The sequence below is a fragment of the Dasypus novemcinctus genome, chromosome 11 (genome assembly GCF_030445035.2).
Source record: "Dasypus novemcinctus isolate mDasNov1 chromosome 11, mDasNov1.1.hap2, whole genome shotgun sequence".
NCBI lineage: Eukaryota > Metazoa > Chordata > Mammalia > Cingulata > Dasypodidae > Dasypus > Dasypus novemcinctus.
Window position 1 is genome coordinate 63,787,247 of NC_080683.1, and position 18,678 is coordinate 63,805,924.

General features: G+C 40.4%; 1 protein-coding gene across 3 annotated transcripts in view; it reads right to left on the minus strand.

Moving 5' to 3' along the window:
• BACH2 (BTB domain and CNC homolog 2) overlaps positions 1-18,678 on the minus strand; it is a 360,545-nt gene that overhangs the window by 70,610 nt on the left and 271,257 nt on the right. For all 3 annotated transcript variants that reach the window (XM_023587670.3, XM_071218599.1, XM_023587669.3), the window contains one exon: positions 16,826-17,080. In XM_023587670.3, the coding sequence (XP_023443438.1) occupies positions 16,826-17,068 (243 nt within the window). In that variant the 5' untranslated portion in view covers positions 17,069-17,080. The remainder of the gene's footprint in view (positions 1-16,825; positions 17,081-18,678) is intronic.

Below are 18,678 nucleotides of genomic sequence, written 5' to 3' on the forward strand. Positions count from 1 at the left end.
AAACAGGAGCAGATACACAGGAAAAGAGAATGCTCTATAGACATGGCCCTGAAATGAGAGATGAGCCTGACAGTTTATAGCTGACCTTGTGGAGAAACCTGAGCAGTTGAGCTCAGAAAGAAAAAAGCCCCAGGGACAGCGTGAGCCCTATGCCAGCCTACAGCTGAGATCAGAAGCTGGGACCACAGAGCCTTAAGAGGAAGGAGGAGGGCTGAACCCTTGCAGTTATCACCTGCCATCTTGCATCAACATGTGGCAACAGACTTTGGGTGGGAAAGTACCTCGTATGGTACCTTGAGATGGACTTCTTTAAGGCCTGGTAATTTTAAGCCATCAAATACCCTTTATAAAAGCCAACAGAGTTTTTTTTTTTAAACGACTTATTTTTATTTATTTCTCTCCCCTTCCCACCCTGCCCCCATTGTCTGCTGTGTCCATTAGCTGTTTGTTCTTCTGTGTCCACTTGCACTCTTGTCAGGCGGCACAGGAATCTGTGTCTCTTTTTGTTGCATCATCTTGTGGCGTCAGCTGTCTGGGTGTGTGGTGCCACTCCTGGGTAGGCTGCGCTTTTCCCACGGGGTGGCTCTCCTTGTGGGGCACACTCCTTGTGTGTGGGACACTCCTGTGTGGCATGGCACTCCCTGTGTGTGGCAGCACTGCACATGGGCCAGCTCACCACATGGGCCAGGAGGCCCTGGGTTTGAACCCTGGACCTCCTATATGGTAGGCAGATGCTCTATCAGTTGAGCCACATCTGCTTCCCCCAACAGAGTTTTGGTACTTTGCATCAGCACCTTTTTGGCTGACTCATTGCTACTGAGGATTGTACCTTCTAGGTCCTTTCTGTGGACAGCACCAAGAAATACATATTTTTAAAAAAAGGAATCACAGATTTATACTGATACCTCAAATTCAAACCCAGTACCATAGAGTTTTCCTAACTTCCTCCTATTTTACAATTGTTACTTTTTTCTCCTATAGCGAAAACACTCAATAGCAATATATTTATTCATTTGCTCTCTCCTACAATATACACAGTTTCAGAATTACTCTACCACTACCAACAACAAGCCTACTCAGTCAAGTTCAAAATCTCTTTGCAGTTCTTCTTGTCCCAAGACTATATTCCACATACTTTCTATATAACTTTTCTATAATCTAAAGTTTTTAAAAAGTTTATTACATTAAAAAAAAAGACTGACCTAACTGCAAAAAAAAAAAAAAAGAATATATTCCACCAAGAATGTCTATGTCTAATCATAGTACTATAACTTCAAATGTTAATCTAATTAATTTTTTTTCTGTGGGGTTAGTCCACCAATTTAATATAAGCTGAGATCATCTTTCTGTTCTAAAATTTTAAGATTTGCTGCTTTTCATCATCTTTTAAAATTAAATTAAAATTTTTGACTATGTGAAACATTTATATGGTTCAGGAATCAATACCAAATAAAAAGACATTTGGATATTTGCTCATCCATCCCTATCTTCTTCACCCTGTTTCCAATCATAGTTAACCCTTTTCATTAGTCTGTCCTGTGTTTCTTTTTTTAATAACAAAATAGCCAAGTGTATTTGTGTATTTATAAACAATACATATATATTTATATCATACATATGTATTATTTTTTTTCACAAGTTTCAAATTTTATTTACAACTTAATTGATTGAGACCCATCTCCTCTGTCTAGCTTAATTTTCCCTAGCTATAAAATGATTATTTCACCTCTTTAGCCTGGGGGTCAGAGGAAAGCAATAGATAAGGTAAAATAAAGAGATGTAAGTGAGGATGCATTTATCATGCTGTCATAAATACATACATGAGAGATCTTTTCTTCTTGAAAGAAAGACCCCAAGGCCTTCATTGTGCTTTTATTTGAATGTAATACTTGGGACAAATTTCCAAAAGGGCCACATACGTATTCTTATTTTTCTCTTTTCTTGCAGTACACCATATATGCTGAATGTATCCTTCTGTATCTTCTTTTGCCTTTTAAAATATATCCTAGAAATGACTCCATATCAGTTCACAGACACTTTCTTTTTTCTTTCTTATGGCTGCACATGTGTGTGCATATGTGGATAACCCTGTGCATCTGTTGTTTTGTATTTGTACAAATCCATTATTTTCCCTTTTTATTGTGGTAAAGTATACATAACTTAAAATTGACCATTTTTTGCCATTTTTGAGTGTACAATTAAGTGATCACCACTATTTCCACAATTTTTTCATTTCCCTAAACAGAAACTATATACCCAGTAAGTAATAAATCCCCAATCCCCCTTTCACCCAGCCCTGATACCCTCTCTTCTACTTTCTGTTTCTAAAAGAATTTTGCCAGTTCTAGATACCTCATGTAAGTGTAATCATAATAACACATGTCCCTTTTGTGTCTGGTTTCTTATACTTAGCAGCATTTTCATGGTTCAACCATGTTGCAGCATGTATCAGTACTTCATTCCTCTTTATGGCTGAATAATATTCCATTGTATATATTCTACATTTTTGTCCATTCATCTGCTGATGGACACTTGGATTGTTTCCATCTTTTGACTCCTATAAATAATGCTGCTATGAACATTGGTGTACAGGTATCTGTTTGAGTTCCTGTTTTCAACTTGGGGGGCAGGGATTACACCTAGGAGTAGAATTGCTGGGTCATATGATAATTCCATGTTTGACTTTTTGAGGAACTACCAACTGTTTCAAGTCCATTCTTTTCTAATGGGCATTAGAAGAGCTAAATGTTGTAAATCTCTCAAACAAACAAACAAACAAAAAACAAAAAACAAGCAAAAGAAAGATTGAAGAGGAAATAACAACAAAAAAGCTTTCTGGAGGCTCCTTATTAGGAAGGAAGGAAAAGTCAGCATTCTCTTGACCACAGAGTAGGTAGCAGTTGCATCAAGTTGTGTCAAACACCACCGTGAGTCTTACAGGTCAGGTGCAGACTCGTTAGAGCATCACTTTCGATTCTGCCTCACTCTTCTGAAATCTCAACTGCACGTGTGTCAGCTGTTTTCTGCCAGGCTATGGTCATGGAGGAGGGAAACCACCTCACTGTCACAGGCTGCAAGGCAAGTGAGTGGCCCCAGACTTTGACACAGGTGAAATATGGAGCAGGAGAGCAGCATGGGCTCCAGGAAGACCCACGGGTCCTGCCTTCCCAGGATCCTGTGGTGGCTTTTATGGTATCTTGTTTCAAAGAAGGCCCAGCGGAGGAAGGAAATTGCCTCTTTTTAACTATTTGATTTTTTAAAATGTCATAATCCATCTGATTAAAAACATGCCCTTCGTTCTGATACATCCTTGAAGGAGAATATTCCGTGTACAACCAGAGCCTGAAGTGAATACCAAGCTTACACAGTGCTTCCCAAAGCATAACCTTGTAGCTAGGTAAGGATGTTGAGAATGCCCATGAAAGGACTCTCTTTTTCTTTCACTTCAATAATTGTACATCAGAAGGACAGGAAAGAAAAGACAATCCCCACATCCCCCGCTCCCTTTATAGTCACATAAGTTTTGGTGTGAAATTTCTTCTGCCTGGGGATACATAGGGTCAGAGATTTGGAAAATATCTAGTTATTTCCACTGGAAATAAACACTAGTAATTCCCAGAGATGTACTTGGAAGACACACAGGCAACTGTAGGTTTCAATGATCAAGGAAAATTTAAATATGAAAAAAGCCTTAAACTGCTAAAAAGAAGGAGCTGGAGGAACTCTATGAGTCCTCTTACTGCTTTTTTGACTTTTATTTAACCAATGACACTACGAGTGAAGGCTGTTTGGTTCTAGTTATGGATTTTAGTTTTCTTGGTCAGGAGAATGGAGAGCCCCGAGTTGGAAGGAAGGGATCAGGGAACATAGGGCCAGCAAGCATGCCTTTATGGAGAAAACTGATTAAGCAAAAGAACCTTTGAAAACACATACAACGCCACACTGCAGATTTTTAATTTTCCAATATGGAACTCCATGCTTCACCTTTTCTTCCTTCCCTTCTATCTACCTGCCTGCCAAATAACTCTTCTATAATTACAGAAATGTAGCAATGTATATTGTAGGAAATTAGAAAATGGAGACAAACAAAAATTCCATCACATTCCCACAATCCATAGATCACTCCTAATCTATCTCATGTCTCAAACAGGTTTTCCCCAATGATTGCCATCTTTCCATTTCAAGCAAATTAATTTCATCTAAATTCCCAGACCACATTTTGAATTTCTCCAGCCTACCCCCATATGTCCTTTATAACTAGTTTGTCCAAACCAGTAACCACTCCAGGACCATGTACTGAGTTTGGTTTTTAAATCCTGTAAATCTTGTTTAATTTGGCACAGTCCCATTTTTATTACACTGACTTATTGAAGAAATCAGGCCACTTATCCTACAGAGAGTCCCACCTTTTGGATTTGTCCTCTTGTTCCCTCATTGTGTTGTTAAGCTTGTTCCTTTAATCCTCGATTTTCTTCCAAATGGGGAGCTCTATCTAAAGGCTTTATGGGGCTAAGTTATACACTGAGTACATTCATGGGAATGGTGTGTACTTCACAAACACATCAGAGGACACCTAACATTGGGTTGGCATACCAGATGTGAAGCTCAAATTGACCCCTGACTTGGTTAGTCTTAAGACAGCCTGATCCTCATCCTGCAGTATACAGTTATGACTTTTCCCTTGTGACCAGGAAAGTATGTGTGTATGTATGTTTGTGTTTGGTGTTACTCTACACCTGTTGCTTTGATACTATACTAATGCCCATTAGCCATTCGTCTTAATGGTTTTAAGCCCAAGTTAAACAGATTCTCTGTCTGAATCTGTTCATGGCATTTTAAAGTACATGGTACTGGATTACAAATAACCTTGAGTAAGAGTGTTGTCCTCTAGAAATTCAGCATTCTCTCACAGGTCCTTGTATCCAGCTATGCTAAATGAGAGTTGATGGACACAGTATCACTTGGGAGGCACACTCCTTAAAAGGTAACATAGGGAGATCTGTACACGTATCCACAGTCTGACTCACTCTTGGGGATTTAATATTTCCCAAATTAATGAAGATAAACATCAAGCCAGCAATTTGGAGTAAACCTTGTTTGCAGAAGAGGAACAACAGTGAGAATCTGTGGGCTCAATCCTCCATCCCTGCTTTTTTTTCTTCTGCCTATTTCTCAGCGGGATCAGCAATTTTTAGTGATTTCAGCCATAGCCTTTATGCAGGTTTTCCTCATAGCTGTACATCAGCTCAGTACACTCAGCACTTTAAGTACATATAAAGTACTACAGACATATTAACACTCGACAGTTCCCTTCTTATGTGCTCCAGTGCCCAATTTTTTCACTATCTCTAAAGGGTGCTACCACTCTCCGTTTTTTGTGTGTGTGTGTTTTTTTCCCCTTCACCCCCAGGTGTAGAACTTCCTTAGGTCACGCTGGGATCAGAGTGCTTTTCCTGATTGTGATTCCACTCTTTAGTAGTTTGTTGCTCCCATCCATCATGCATTCCACTGTTAGACAGATACTTCCTGAATTGTTTTCATTATGTTACTTCTTGGCTTGTAAAGTTTTAGTGAATTCCTATTGGTTTTGTGATCAGGTCCAAGTTCTTTTGTGTAAATTTTATTCTTTCATAGTAAGGTCCATGTAAACTGGCCATATTTTTAATTATTTCTTCCAAATCTACCATTGCACAAATCAAAGCTGCTCCTTAATGTCCTGTGAATGACATCCTGTGGCTGTGTCCATGCCAGTGTCCTTTCTTGAATGATCCTCCCTACCTGTTCCTTAAAAACTCCTAAGAATCCTGTTAGTGCTGGTTTGAGGTGGTATAAACTTCATGGAGGAGATGGAAAGAAAATCCTCTCTCCTATACATATGAACCTTTGCAGCACAAACAACCATCAGAACAACTTGGCATCTAAAACGAATGTTCTTGAATTGTTCATCTTTGATTTCTATGGTTTTGCTTAGATTCTTCAACTATATTTTAAGTTCTTTGAGGGAGATGGTCTTGTTTTATTTTTGTAAGGTATCCTCCCCAAAGAAGTGACCAAGAGGGGTCATGTGCTCCATTTTTCTATGAAGTGATAGACTTAAGCCACCTTGGGCTGATGAGTATCTGCTGTTAAAAACAAAACAAAACAACACAACCACCCCTCTAAGGAAATCTATATTTCCTGATACCTGACATTAGTGTCTAGCACCTTATGCTGTCATAAAATTCCCCTTTAATCCCTCATGTGTATCTGGGATGCTGTTTCTTTTTGTCTCATCATCGGTGAACAAGAACACCTGGCCAACATCTACTCAAATAGGAAGTGTGGAGATATTCTGTTACACAGAACTTTCAAAGGTCACTACATTTCCCTACACAAACATCTTGTAAATCTGATGGATTTAACTCATATAAAAATTCCCCAGAGAGTTATAAAAGGTGTGCTTCAAATACTTTCAAACTTAGTATTCTGCTGATTTCCCAAAACTATGACATGCTTTCCCAGAAACCTGCTGTTCTCTACATTTAATTAATCTTCCCGCCTTCCTATTTGTAGGGTACAATTTAATTCCTAGGTTGCCACAACTCCGTTAGGCAGATAAAAGAAGCACAAGGAAATATTTCATATGATGTAAGGCATTCAGTGTGAAGGAAGAATGACAGTGCAGACGTGAACGTGTCTCTCATGGTACCACGGTCTTCATCTTTACATGGCCAAGATCCTGGAGGGTCCTATCTTTTAGCGGTCATTTTCCTGGCCTTTTTGTAACTTTCCTCTTTTCCCTACCCTTCTCTTTTACTAACAAGAACAACAGTTAAGCCTAAGGTGTCATAAGGGCCTCTCTGGATAGCTCTCCGTAAGCGAACTGCACACACCATTTTACTCTGACCTGTGCCACTCAACACGGCTTAACACACGTAAGTGTGTGGCCACAGCTTAAGAGACCTGCTCTGCTTTGCTCTGGCTGCTGATGCTGCCTTCAGGAATGATGCCATCTATACACCTTTTGAAAAAATAATCTGTCATTCGGTTTTGCACATGGAGACTAAATTTTAAAAAAAGAAATCAATAGAACAAAAACAAAGGCTTAGATATTTTTAAAGAATCAAGGAAAAAAATGAGTAGCATTGACATTATTCCTTTTTAAAATCAGAAGATAAAATAAAATTGCTGTTACTTCAACAAGTTGGAGGCTTGTAATTGTGACCTTCTGTATCCTTCCTTTGATTTCTTCTAAGCCCAGGCATCTTTCGTTGGCTAAATCCCAGCATTTTATTTTCTCCCTCTCTGGGCCAACATTTTGGCTTGCTTGGGAACAGCTGCCAGTATTTCTCTTTACTGCCAGTTAAGCAATGTGCTCATGGTGGAGGCCTGGCTCCATCCCACCTAGGGCGCTGAATGCGTTAACTTTTTCACACATAGCCTTTGCCAGGCGGCACACTGAAGTCCATTTCAGAGTAAAGCTCACTGCATCATTAGTGCGCAGGGAGGTGGTGCCAACGTCAGTTAGAGACACTGTCAACATATTTTTGGAATCCATGGCAAAGTGATGAATTTTACTATATACACCAAGTTAATGGGAAAAAGAACACTTCTAAGATAGTAGGAAGTCAAAAGTGTTATTATTTAATTGTTTCACTCCTGAAAGCTAAAAACAACCAACCCTTTATTTAGTCTCTGATTTGGTTGAGAACGCAAACAAATGAGAATATGAACATAAAGCTATTAACTGACTAGTGCCCACAATTTTCTTCCCCTTCTTTTTTTCCCCTCACTCTCTTTGTGCTTCCAAGAATGTTTTTTTCCTACTGATAACCATACACTACTCCAATGACTGGATGTGACCCATTTTATTAAAACATTTCTGAGTCAACTTCCTGGCTTACAGCTTGTCCAAGCAAGATTCCAGGTGTTCTCACCATAAGAAGGGCCTCTTTCAAAAGCTGTCTGCTTTCACAACTGCACACACACCAGAAATGTTGTGAACACCCCAACAAAAGAGTTGAAACCTGAAGCAGTTTGGTGACATTCCAAGTTTTTGAATGGAATGTGACTCCATGAAAATGATTAGGTAACTTTACTGATATCCTTAAATTTGTGCCAAGTGTTAAAGCTGCCAAAGAAAAGACAGAACAAAACCCGAAGATTGGACTCTTGTCTGGGTATTTTGGTGTGAAAACTGTATTTTCTTGTAACTCACTTAAAAAACACATGTGCTCTCAATGTTTAATTGCAATCTCAGTTTTCAGGAAGCAAAAAGAAATGAGATATATAATCGAAGTTTCTCTTTCCGCTTGGCGTTCAGCCTAAATAGTCCTGTGCTTTCGTTGGCAAAGCAGGGCAGGTAATAACAGTGAACAAGAAACCTATTCTAAGAAGTACTGGCTCAAGTGAAGTACCACTACATCATGAGTGACTCAACTAGCTACTCAAGAGTGATTACTCTGTACCGACGAAGCCATGCTAATTGGACAATGGCCTGCTGCCAGCTCATGCTGGCATGACCTCCAACGCCCCTGGCTGACAGCCATCTATGTCTCTCTATCACACCTTTTTTTTTTTTCTTTTTTCTTTTTGGGTAATCTGGATGGGAAGTGGAAATCATTAAAAAAAACCCAAAAACTTCCCAAATGCTATTTAACTTCTTATCATGAATTAAAAACTTGGTTAAGTACCATGTGTAAGGCCTGGGTTCAATGATTAAATAAGAAAACAAACAAACCCAGTTATGATTACTGATCAAGTAAGGAACTTTACAGCTCTGATCTCTGTCTTTAAAAGCTATTATTAATTTTAATTGAAATAGCTAAGAGACTCTAACAGAAGACTAATAGAAGAAAGAAACATTGGGAGCATTTTGTTCATATGTAAAAAAGAGTTTTAAAATGAATAAGTAGACGGGTAATATTATAAAATCGAATGCAAACAACTTGACTGCTAGAAGCTTTGTCTTTAAATCCATTTAAAAATGTTGAACTTTTGTGGTCATTTTTATATCATATAGTGATAAATAGGTACAGTGAAAGGAATGTTTAACTGGTTTTAAAATTAGGTCACATAAAAATAATTTTTAGATCTGTCTTAGGTTTCTCTCTACTCAATTCCTACTACTATGCCAAAAGAGGAACACACTTCTGCAAAGCTTTCTTTAAATAGGACTTACTGGCCTCAGGATTTAAAAAAATGTAAGCTCTCTGGAAACAGCTTATGCATTTCAGTTTTAAAATTAGCTACTGCTGTGGCTATTTTCACACCAGATTTCTTTCCCTCTGTATCAGCACCATTCTGCAGCCTTCAGAGATGGAATCACAATGTATTAGCTCCCCTTTTCATGGCTTTGCTTCATTGCACCCCATCTGAGACTGAGGCCCAGATTTCAGGGCTGGAAGCCCTCTGCATTACTATGAATAAGTTCTGCCTCTAGGCATTTTGAAATTATCAGTACAATTCTATGACTTGAAAACTTCTTACTTGCCAGCAAGTAGTTACCTGGCATATTTTGACTTCTTATTTATTTGCTTTTTTTTCTCATCTGCTGCCAAGTCTTACAACGCAACTCGGAAAATTGCACCACAGCTTTTAATGAGGATTCTGAGGTAAGAGCTAAGAGCTATTTCATCAGAGAAGGCTGAGCTTTCCTTTTATGGGAATAACACCTACTGTTTATTTAGCACCATCCTTCCAAGAAGTTTAACATATCTCATTTCATTAATCTGAACAGCAGCCCTACAAGTCAGACTAGTAACTAGTATTGTTACTCCCTGAATAGTCATAGAGAAACTGAGGTCATTATATGTAAGAAAATCGTCTCAAAACCTTAAAACCTCTAAAGTGGTTAAAGAGCTATGATCTGCATTTTCTAAAATCTGCCTATGTTCTAGGTTATCAAATAGCCCGGTGGTTTGCTAGTTCTCTGTCACCTCCCGTGATCTCCTCTAAGACACTTTCTGAAAAGTCATGAACCAAGAGAAGTAGAATTGAACTTGCTTTTCTTCTGGAGTCCTTGGTTCTCTCCTTTCCTGGCTAGTCTGCGTCTCATCTCAGTGGCCTTTCCCTAACTCTCAATCCAGATGTCTTCCTTCTCTTCCAGACCAGCAAGATTTCTTCTTCCTTTCTCCCTTCAGCAGGAACATAGAAAAGTTCAAGGACCATAAACTGAAGTGACCTCAGAGATCACCCACTCCAAATCCATCCTTTTCAGATAAGGACCCATATCTTGCTAAGTTAATTCTTTCCTGTTGGTCACTGAATCCAACCCTCTCTTGCACACTCAAGGACATTCTTTTAGCAACTGGAGAGGAATGTCTCTGTACTTCCAAGTTTTCTCTTACAGAATTTTCCTATTAGCCCATGTATCAGCCAGGATAGGATAGACTACTGTGCTGACAAATCACCAAATCTTAATGGCAGAACACAATAGTTGTCACTCATGGCAGAGCCTGGGATGTGTCAGAAAGATCTCCTTACATGTCTCCTCCAACAGCGACTCAGAGATCTGGGCTGCAGCTCTGCCGTCTCGAAGTTCTTTGACATCCAGCTAAATGGATGGGAAAGAACATGAAGAACTCATACCTATTTTTTACTGTCCCAGGCCTGGAAGTGTCATTACTTCTGTACATATTTCATTAGCTACATCTAGTCACATGGTCTACCGGACTGCAAGTTTAGTCTTCATGTGTGCCCAGGTTAAGACAGGAAAACTGGGTATAGGTGAACACTGGTGAACACTAGGTGAACCACTGAGTGCAAACATGCACTTTCTACTTAAACAAAACAAAACACCAAAAGAAACCTATTTTGACACTGTTTTCCTCCAGCTCTCTTTAACTTGAAAGGTCTCAAAAACATAGCCTATATGAGCTTTCTCCAATTCCTCTCTTCCCATTCTCTCCAGAACACAATCAAATTGGGCTTTTACTTAATCCACAAATGGCCCTCAAATGGCTGGATACTCAATTTTCAGACTTCATTTTTTAGCTGACCATTGTCATCATCTGACCTAGTTGATTACTTCCTCCTCCTCAAAATACTTTCTTCATCTGGTTTCAGCATACCAACTTCTCCTGGTTTTCCTCATAACACAATGGCTGCTCCATCTTGGTCTCCCCTGCTGGTTCTTGTTCATCTCCCTGATTTCTTACTGCTGGAAAAGTTCCAGGTTCAATCCGTGGATCTCTTTTGTCTTCTATCCATATTCACTCCCTTGGTGATCTTATCCAGTCTTGTGGTTTTCACTATCAGCAAATTAAAATGTCTGTCTCTAGGTTAGACCTCTTCCACGTATTGTAGCATGTATATCTAACCGCTACCAGACAGCTCTACTTAGATGTTAGCAGGCATTGTGAACTTAATATGCACAAAACAGAACCCCTAATTTCCCCCACTCATTCTTACCCAAAACCTGTTCCTCCTAGTCTTTATAATCTCAGTTAATGAAAATGCCATTCTTCTAATAGCTTAGGCCCAAAGCCTTGGAGTTATCCTTGCTTCCTCTCTTTCTCTTCCATCCAATCTGTAAGAAATTTCCATAAGCTCTATGTTCAAAATAGAACTGGAATCTGATACTGATCACCACTCCACTGCAATCATTTTGGGCTAGGCCGTAATGTCTTACCTGGCTTATTGCCTTAGCCTTTTAATTAGTTTCCCTGATTGCCTTGCCACTTTCAAACTATTTTCACACAGGAGTTGAAATGATCTTCTATGAATCCCTTTATTGGTTTCCCAGCTCATTCCATGTAAAGGTAAAGTGTTCAATAAGGAACGCAATCTGGCCCCCCATTACTCCTCTTACACACCTCCTCCCACTCTAATTCTTGCTCACTCTGTTATGTGTCAAACATTCTAAGCCTGCTCCAACCTAGGGCCTTTTTCTCCTTTCTGCCTAAATACTCTTCCCCCAGATGTCAGCAGGGCTGGCTCCCTCACCTTCTTCTTGTCTCTATTCAAAAGTCACCCACTCGGCCAGGTTTTTCTTGAATGCCCTATTTAAAATTGTAATACCCCCAACCCTGACGTTCCCTAATGCCCTTCTCAGTTTTATTTTTGTCAATGGCATCAAACAAAGCACATATTTTATTTATTTATTTTAGTTTCTGTCTTTTTCTTTCTTTCCCACTAGAAGGTAAGCTCCTTGTTTTGTTCGTTAGGTTCACCCAGCACCTAGAACAGCCCCACCTCCCCCAATATACAGCAAGACCTTGATATATATTTTTTGAATGAATGACAATATGAGTAAGGAAACAGAAGTTCAAAAAGGCTGAGTGGCCTGCTCAAGACCTCACATCCAGCTGGTGCCAAGGCCAAGACGATGACCCAGATCTCCCTACTCCCAGACTGTGGTTTTCCCACTGTGCCATGGCTGATGTTCCCTGGTTCTTAAATTTTGCCTATTACTCTTGTTGAGGGCAAAGATCGATGGTGTCTCTCGAGACTTCTGTTTAATGTGGTAAATGGGTTGAGGCCTAAGAGCTGGCTCTGTGCTCTGGGGTAGATGAGTGCTTTGCTCTCCTCATTCTGGTCAGGCCACTTTCTGAAGACCTCACCCTGTTTCCTACCAAACCTCACCTCCTCCTACAGTTACAGAGACTCAGCATCCTGGGGACATGTTGTGCTGCAGCATTAAGTACTTCCTGTAGTATCACAGACTGAAAGGACTCTTAAAAAATAATCTTGATTTTGTTATTACTTCCTTGGAAGACTGGGCCTAACCCATCCCAGGGACATTAAAATTTCCAGACAAGATTCCCCCACTCTCCGTGTTGGCATCTGGACTTAACAGTGCTGCTCCAGGAATGTTCTTTATTGTACTCTGCGGTTAAGACTTAACAACCAAAGCCTTTCCTTCATAATCTTTCTGGATCAGTTTTCCTTTTTGTTTAGCACTGAAAAATGGAGATTTGCCTCTAAAATGCTGAGAGAGAAAGAGAGCGAGACGGATAGAGAGAAAGCAAAGGATAAAGTGAGTGAGTGGGCAGAAGTCTGAACTGTATCTATACCTGAAAAATCATAAGGTCCACCTAAAGTGGCCATGCTTATGTCTACCCTACAGCTCTTCTCCTGGATGAACACTTCCCTTTCTCCAGATGATTAGAGGACACAGTCAACTATCCCAAAGAAAGGTGTTTGGAGCCTTGGCAAAATTCTCTTGGCAGCCACTCTTCCCTTAGCATTCTGTGAGGGATCCAAGCAGTCTTTTAAGAATGGAATTAGTGTGCAAATCCAGCATGAGCTGAATGTCTTCTGTGGAAGCATGCTTCATCCCTGCCCTCTGTATTTGACACACCATAAAGACTGAGCTTCAAGACCGTGATGCTACTTCCATCATCGCTGGCTTCCTGCCCAAAATGGTCTCCATGACAATAGCTCAGGAGGTGTTGAACCAATGGCTTTGTAATGCTTGATGAATCTACCACTGTTTCTTCATCTCTTAACATCAAATACACTTGCTAACTATAAATTAAATGATGTTTTATTAGCTAATGGAAATATTAAGTACAGTGCCTTATCTCTTATTATTTACTGATATATATACCTGGGTGTGCTTTTCAATGGCGAGTCAACACTCAAGTTCTATAAGGACAAGGCAAGACAATTCAATTACACCTTGCCTTCCAGAAGGAGGTCTCTATTTTGGTCTGCTCCCTTTCTATTCACAGGCTATCGACTGCATTGATCATTAGTATTCAGGATTTTGGGGTAGAGCCATATGACTAGAGAGTAGCTGGAGCCAAGGGCTGGATTTGGCTTAGAACTGATGGGTTAGGGGAGTAGAGAGGTGTCAGTTTGCTTTTGGAAGTTTCATTGTCCAAGAAGGAACTCTTAGACTTGGACATCCTATTACTGGTTGGCCAGGGTGTACAGAGGTTGACAAAATGTGAATAAGGTTGGAGCAGTACCAGAAGTTGATTTGAATTTGGTGATAGGATTCTGATGAGGTTTAAGGATTTCCAAGACATTAAATACTGCTTCTTTTATCATATGAACCAAATGTCAGTGAGTTCTAGGCAGCTACTTTTCAAGTTGGTGTTTGGGATGTTTGCTTATTTACCATTTAATTCAAGTTCTATGAAGTCACTTGGTGAGTTACATGGGACAATTATCCATAGGGCCTGCAAGGACTTTTCAGTGTGTATATAGCAAGGAGAAGCAAATAATGCCCTGTGCCCGGGGGACAGGTGGGTTCATGAGCAAGAGGGAAGGTTTAGATCCACAAAGGAAAATGTTCCTAAGGCCTGGGTCCTGGGCCTCATCAAGATACTTAAGAGCTAGAGTCCTGACAATATGAATTCATGTTTCATAGGAAAAAATATAAGTATATAGTTATATTTGAAGGTTTCAGGGACATGAGCAACCAGGATACTCTCATGATTTGGAGACTGAAGATGATGTAGGGGTAATGTTTTACATGGCTAGGAAGAAAGAAAATCAATACAGAGTAAATTCTCACTTAACTGCAATATAACCAATCATAAAGGTCAAATAATGAATTGGACTCAGAGGCGATCTCTTTTCAAAAGACTTGCATGCTACTTTATTGGAATTGTAGTCGGTGCTGGGTTTAAGATATATGTAGGGGATTTGAATCTCTGGACTGATAATATGACACCCAGGCCCAGAGCCTCAACAGACTTCAGCTCCTACACTTTGATTTATTGGACTTACTCCACTCAGCTAACATGGAGTTGAAGAAGGTCAACCACCACAACATGGAGCCTAGAGTGTCTACAACTGGAAGCGGGAGGAGTGCATCCAGTACCCATATGTAATCTAAGCCCTCACTTGACATAGATGTGCAATGGACACAACCAATCCAATGTCCACAGAGAAAATGTGGAATGGGTGTGGGAACGGTAGCCATGGTGGCTGCTGGGTGTGGGGAACGGGAGGAAGAGATGAGATGTGGAGGCATTTTCGGGACGTGGAGTTGTCCTGGATAGTGCTTCACGGACAATTACGGGACATTATAGATCCCCCCAGGGCCCACTGGATGGAACGTGAGAGAGTCTGGGCTATGATGTGGACCATTGACTATGGGGTGCAGTGATGCTCAGAGATGAACTTATCAGGTGCAATGGATGTGTCATGATGATGGGAGAGAGTGTTGCTGTGGGGGGAGTGGGGGGCAGGGGCGGTGGGGTTGAATGGGACCTCATATTTTTCATAATGTAATTAAAAAATAAATAAATAAATAATTAAAAAAAAAAATAAAGGTCAAATAATAAAAAAGAGATTTTTGTGTGATGTCTGTACAGTGTGTGAATTACTTTAAAGAGCAGCCAAAGCCAAGGCAATAAGCAACTATCAGGGATTTGACCTAAAAAGAAAATTTCAGGTTATGTAATATACATTTATCATTCAATTTTCTTTAAATTTTACTGCCTTGGCATCGTATTATGATACATAACTCAAGGACTTCAGAATTTTAGAGTTTTTACAGAACTAGGGCTCAGAGAAATCAAGTGAATGGACCAGAGCTAACTGGAAGCAGGCACAGTTTAAGGCACAGCTTACAGAGACTTTAGATGGGGCCAACAAAGTCACCAAAGAGAGACTAAATTACACCAAGAATGATTCAATTTGTGAGACATTTTAATATAATTCAATTTTTTAAAAAATTGTAAAAAAAAATATACAGATGAAGGGGCTCTCAAAGAGACATAGTTAATAGCCATAAGTCTCTCCCTTATCCTGAACCAGATTATTCTGTATAATGGTAAGTTTTCCAAATATTTCCAGAGAACTCTTACTATCCTATACCCAGCCTGATTTACTCATTTATATTTTTGGTCTGACCTCTGAAGACATCTGGGTTCGTGAGGCCTGGGATTTAGGGCTAATTGTAATCAACAGCACCTCACTTCAGGGTAATATATCTTTGGCTTCTCCTGAGATTGCTGAGAGTAGCTGCTCAGAGACACAATGCACAACTCTGCGGTTCTAGCTACACAGTCTATGGATGTGAGGTTGACCCTTGAGAGCTGTCCAAGGCACAGGCTGCACAGCTGCTGGGAGTGGCTCTAGCACTGCACACTGTGCTGGTGTACAGGGAATGACAATGCCTAGAACATAAAGCCCAAGGCTGCTCAGGAGTATCCTTAATCCCACGAAAATGGAGGGAAGTCAGGGTGATGGAAGAGGAACTGTCCACACAGTTCCAAGGGTGACCAATTTAATGGTGACTACTGTGAAGCCCATCCTTTAAGTTTCTAGAGTTCAAACCATCCAATTGAATGTCATGTCTGGACAGTATAAGTCAGGCTACTGGTGTCCCGAAAGTACAGAAATTATCAGATTCACAGAAGTAATGATGAAACCCAAGGAGGGTATTTTCAACGAGGGTGAAAAAAGCAAGTTCACACTTCTTAGAATCTTACTATATTAAATGTGAAAATAACTAGTTGCTTTTATTTTCCCCCCAAACAGGGAAGGTGCTGTGAATGCTTTCATTCTTTCACTCTCAAGGGAAATCTAGCAATCCTTAAACTATCTGAAAGAGAAAATAGCATAGCAACAGTCAGTGTTTCAGATTCCACATCTGATTCCAAACTTAGGTTAACAACTCAAAAGCTGAAGAGTAAGTGAACTAGAAACCACGAGTGCCTGTGAGCCACAGGTGAGGTTCAGTTCCCTTAACGTAAGATGTTTTGTTCACATTTATGCCAAATAGAAACTGATTATGCCAGAAACCTAACAGGTGGGTAACCTGGACATAAGCCTGTGAATGAGGATGTGGCACAGAGTCCATCTTCTAGCACCCACTCAGCCAATTTTCTACAAATCAATAAGCCTCCATGTGCAGCCACACAAACAAACCAAAGTACTGTACCTCCTCAGGCAAGCTGACCACCAAATCATTTTTTGTCTGTCCAACCAGTGCCTGCCAAAAGTATTCACTGCATGCGGCCAGCACAGCCCGGTGGGCTCGGAACTCCTTCCTCTCCACGATCAAAGTCACATCACAGAGAATATCCTTTTTCCGTTGGTCATTGAGGCCCAGGAGGATGTTGGTGCAGTGGACTGTGGACTCATACACATACATGGGGGAGTCAGGCTTCTCATCCACAGACATGCCGTTCACACCCTGAAAGAAAGAAAGGCCGAGTCACCACAGCTATCAGTCAGAGAGAGGAGAGAGGACATCCCAGCTTCTGCGTCCCACTGCCATGAGCCAGGCAGAAAGGAGCAGCGTTGCCGATCAGTACATTCATGCTCAGTTAACACAATGGGCTCAGCAAACATATCTGAGAAGTCTGGTTCTATGGCTGACGTTTATCTTTTCCACTTACTGCATCCTTTTACCCCATGGTAACAAAGCCAGATTTTTTAGTGGAACACCTAAAATATTTAAAACACATACATACTTTAAAGCTTTGTAGTTCTGATTTTGTTAGAAGACTGAAAAGCAACATTCACATATAAATAGTCCCAATTGAAGTACTAATTGAAGTTTGTGTTAAGAGAAAATGAATCATTTTGAAGTGTTTGCAATGCTGTCTTGAGAAAATACAAGTTCCGAAATTGAAATTTGGCTAAGATGCAAGCAAAGTAAATTATCTAATCACAATACACAATTTAACACGTGAACTAAACTGTATGTGTATTAATGAACAGGTACAGCTAGCAATTGCTATTGCCCTCTTTTGCCACTTCAAGACAAAGCACAGCCAACATAATGCTGTCATTGCTTGCCTCTGAAAAATATGTGAAACTGTGCTATCATTATCCTGGCAGATCTGATGAATATTCCCTTTATTGAAACACAGTATATCTTATCAAGAGTCACAGAAAAAGATGCACTGAACAGTGAAGATTACTTTTACAAAAGGATTCTTTGCTTTAGAAAGAGTCCATACAGGTATTTAAAAAAAAAAAAGATTTATTTATTTATTTCTCTCTCCTTCACCCCCACCCCAGTTGTCTGTTCTCTGTGTCAATTTGCTGCGTCTTCTTTGTCTGCTTCTGTTGTCAGTGGCACGGGAATCTGTGTTTCTTTTTGTTGCATCATCTTGTTGTGTCAGCTCTCTGTGTGTGTGGCACCATTCTTGGGCAGGCTGTACTTTCTTTTGCGCTGGGTGGCTCTCCTTACGGGGCGCACTCCTTGCACGTGGGGCTCCCCTATGCGGGCAACACCCTTGCGTGGCATGGCACCCTTTGTGCGTGGGGCTCCCCTACGCGGGGGACACCCCTGCATGGCAGGGCACTCCTTGTGAGCATCAGCACTGTGCGTGCGCCAGCTCCACACGGGTCAAGGAGGCCCGGGGTTTGAACTGCGGACCTCCCATGTGGTAGATGGATGCCCTAACCACTGGGCCAAGTCTGCTGCCCCCCATACAGGTATTTTTTAAAAAAAAAAGCATCCTCAGAGCTTTATATAAATGACTTAATTTACATAATATAGTAATTCAGTAATGTTTATGACTGATATGGCTTCCACTAGTGAGTCTGACTTTTTTTGGCTTTATTTTCCTAACAGCTTCAGCATACAATAAATTGCACATATTTCTACTTTAAATTTGATGTGTTTTGACAAATCAAATATACAACCGTGAAAACCCCATCACAATGAAGAGAGTGAACATACCATCACCTTCAAAGTCTCATGCCTCTTCTTGTAGTCCCTCCCTTCGATCTCTCTGGGCCCCAGCCTCTGTAATCACTGATCTGCATTCTGCCACTATA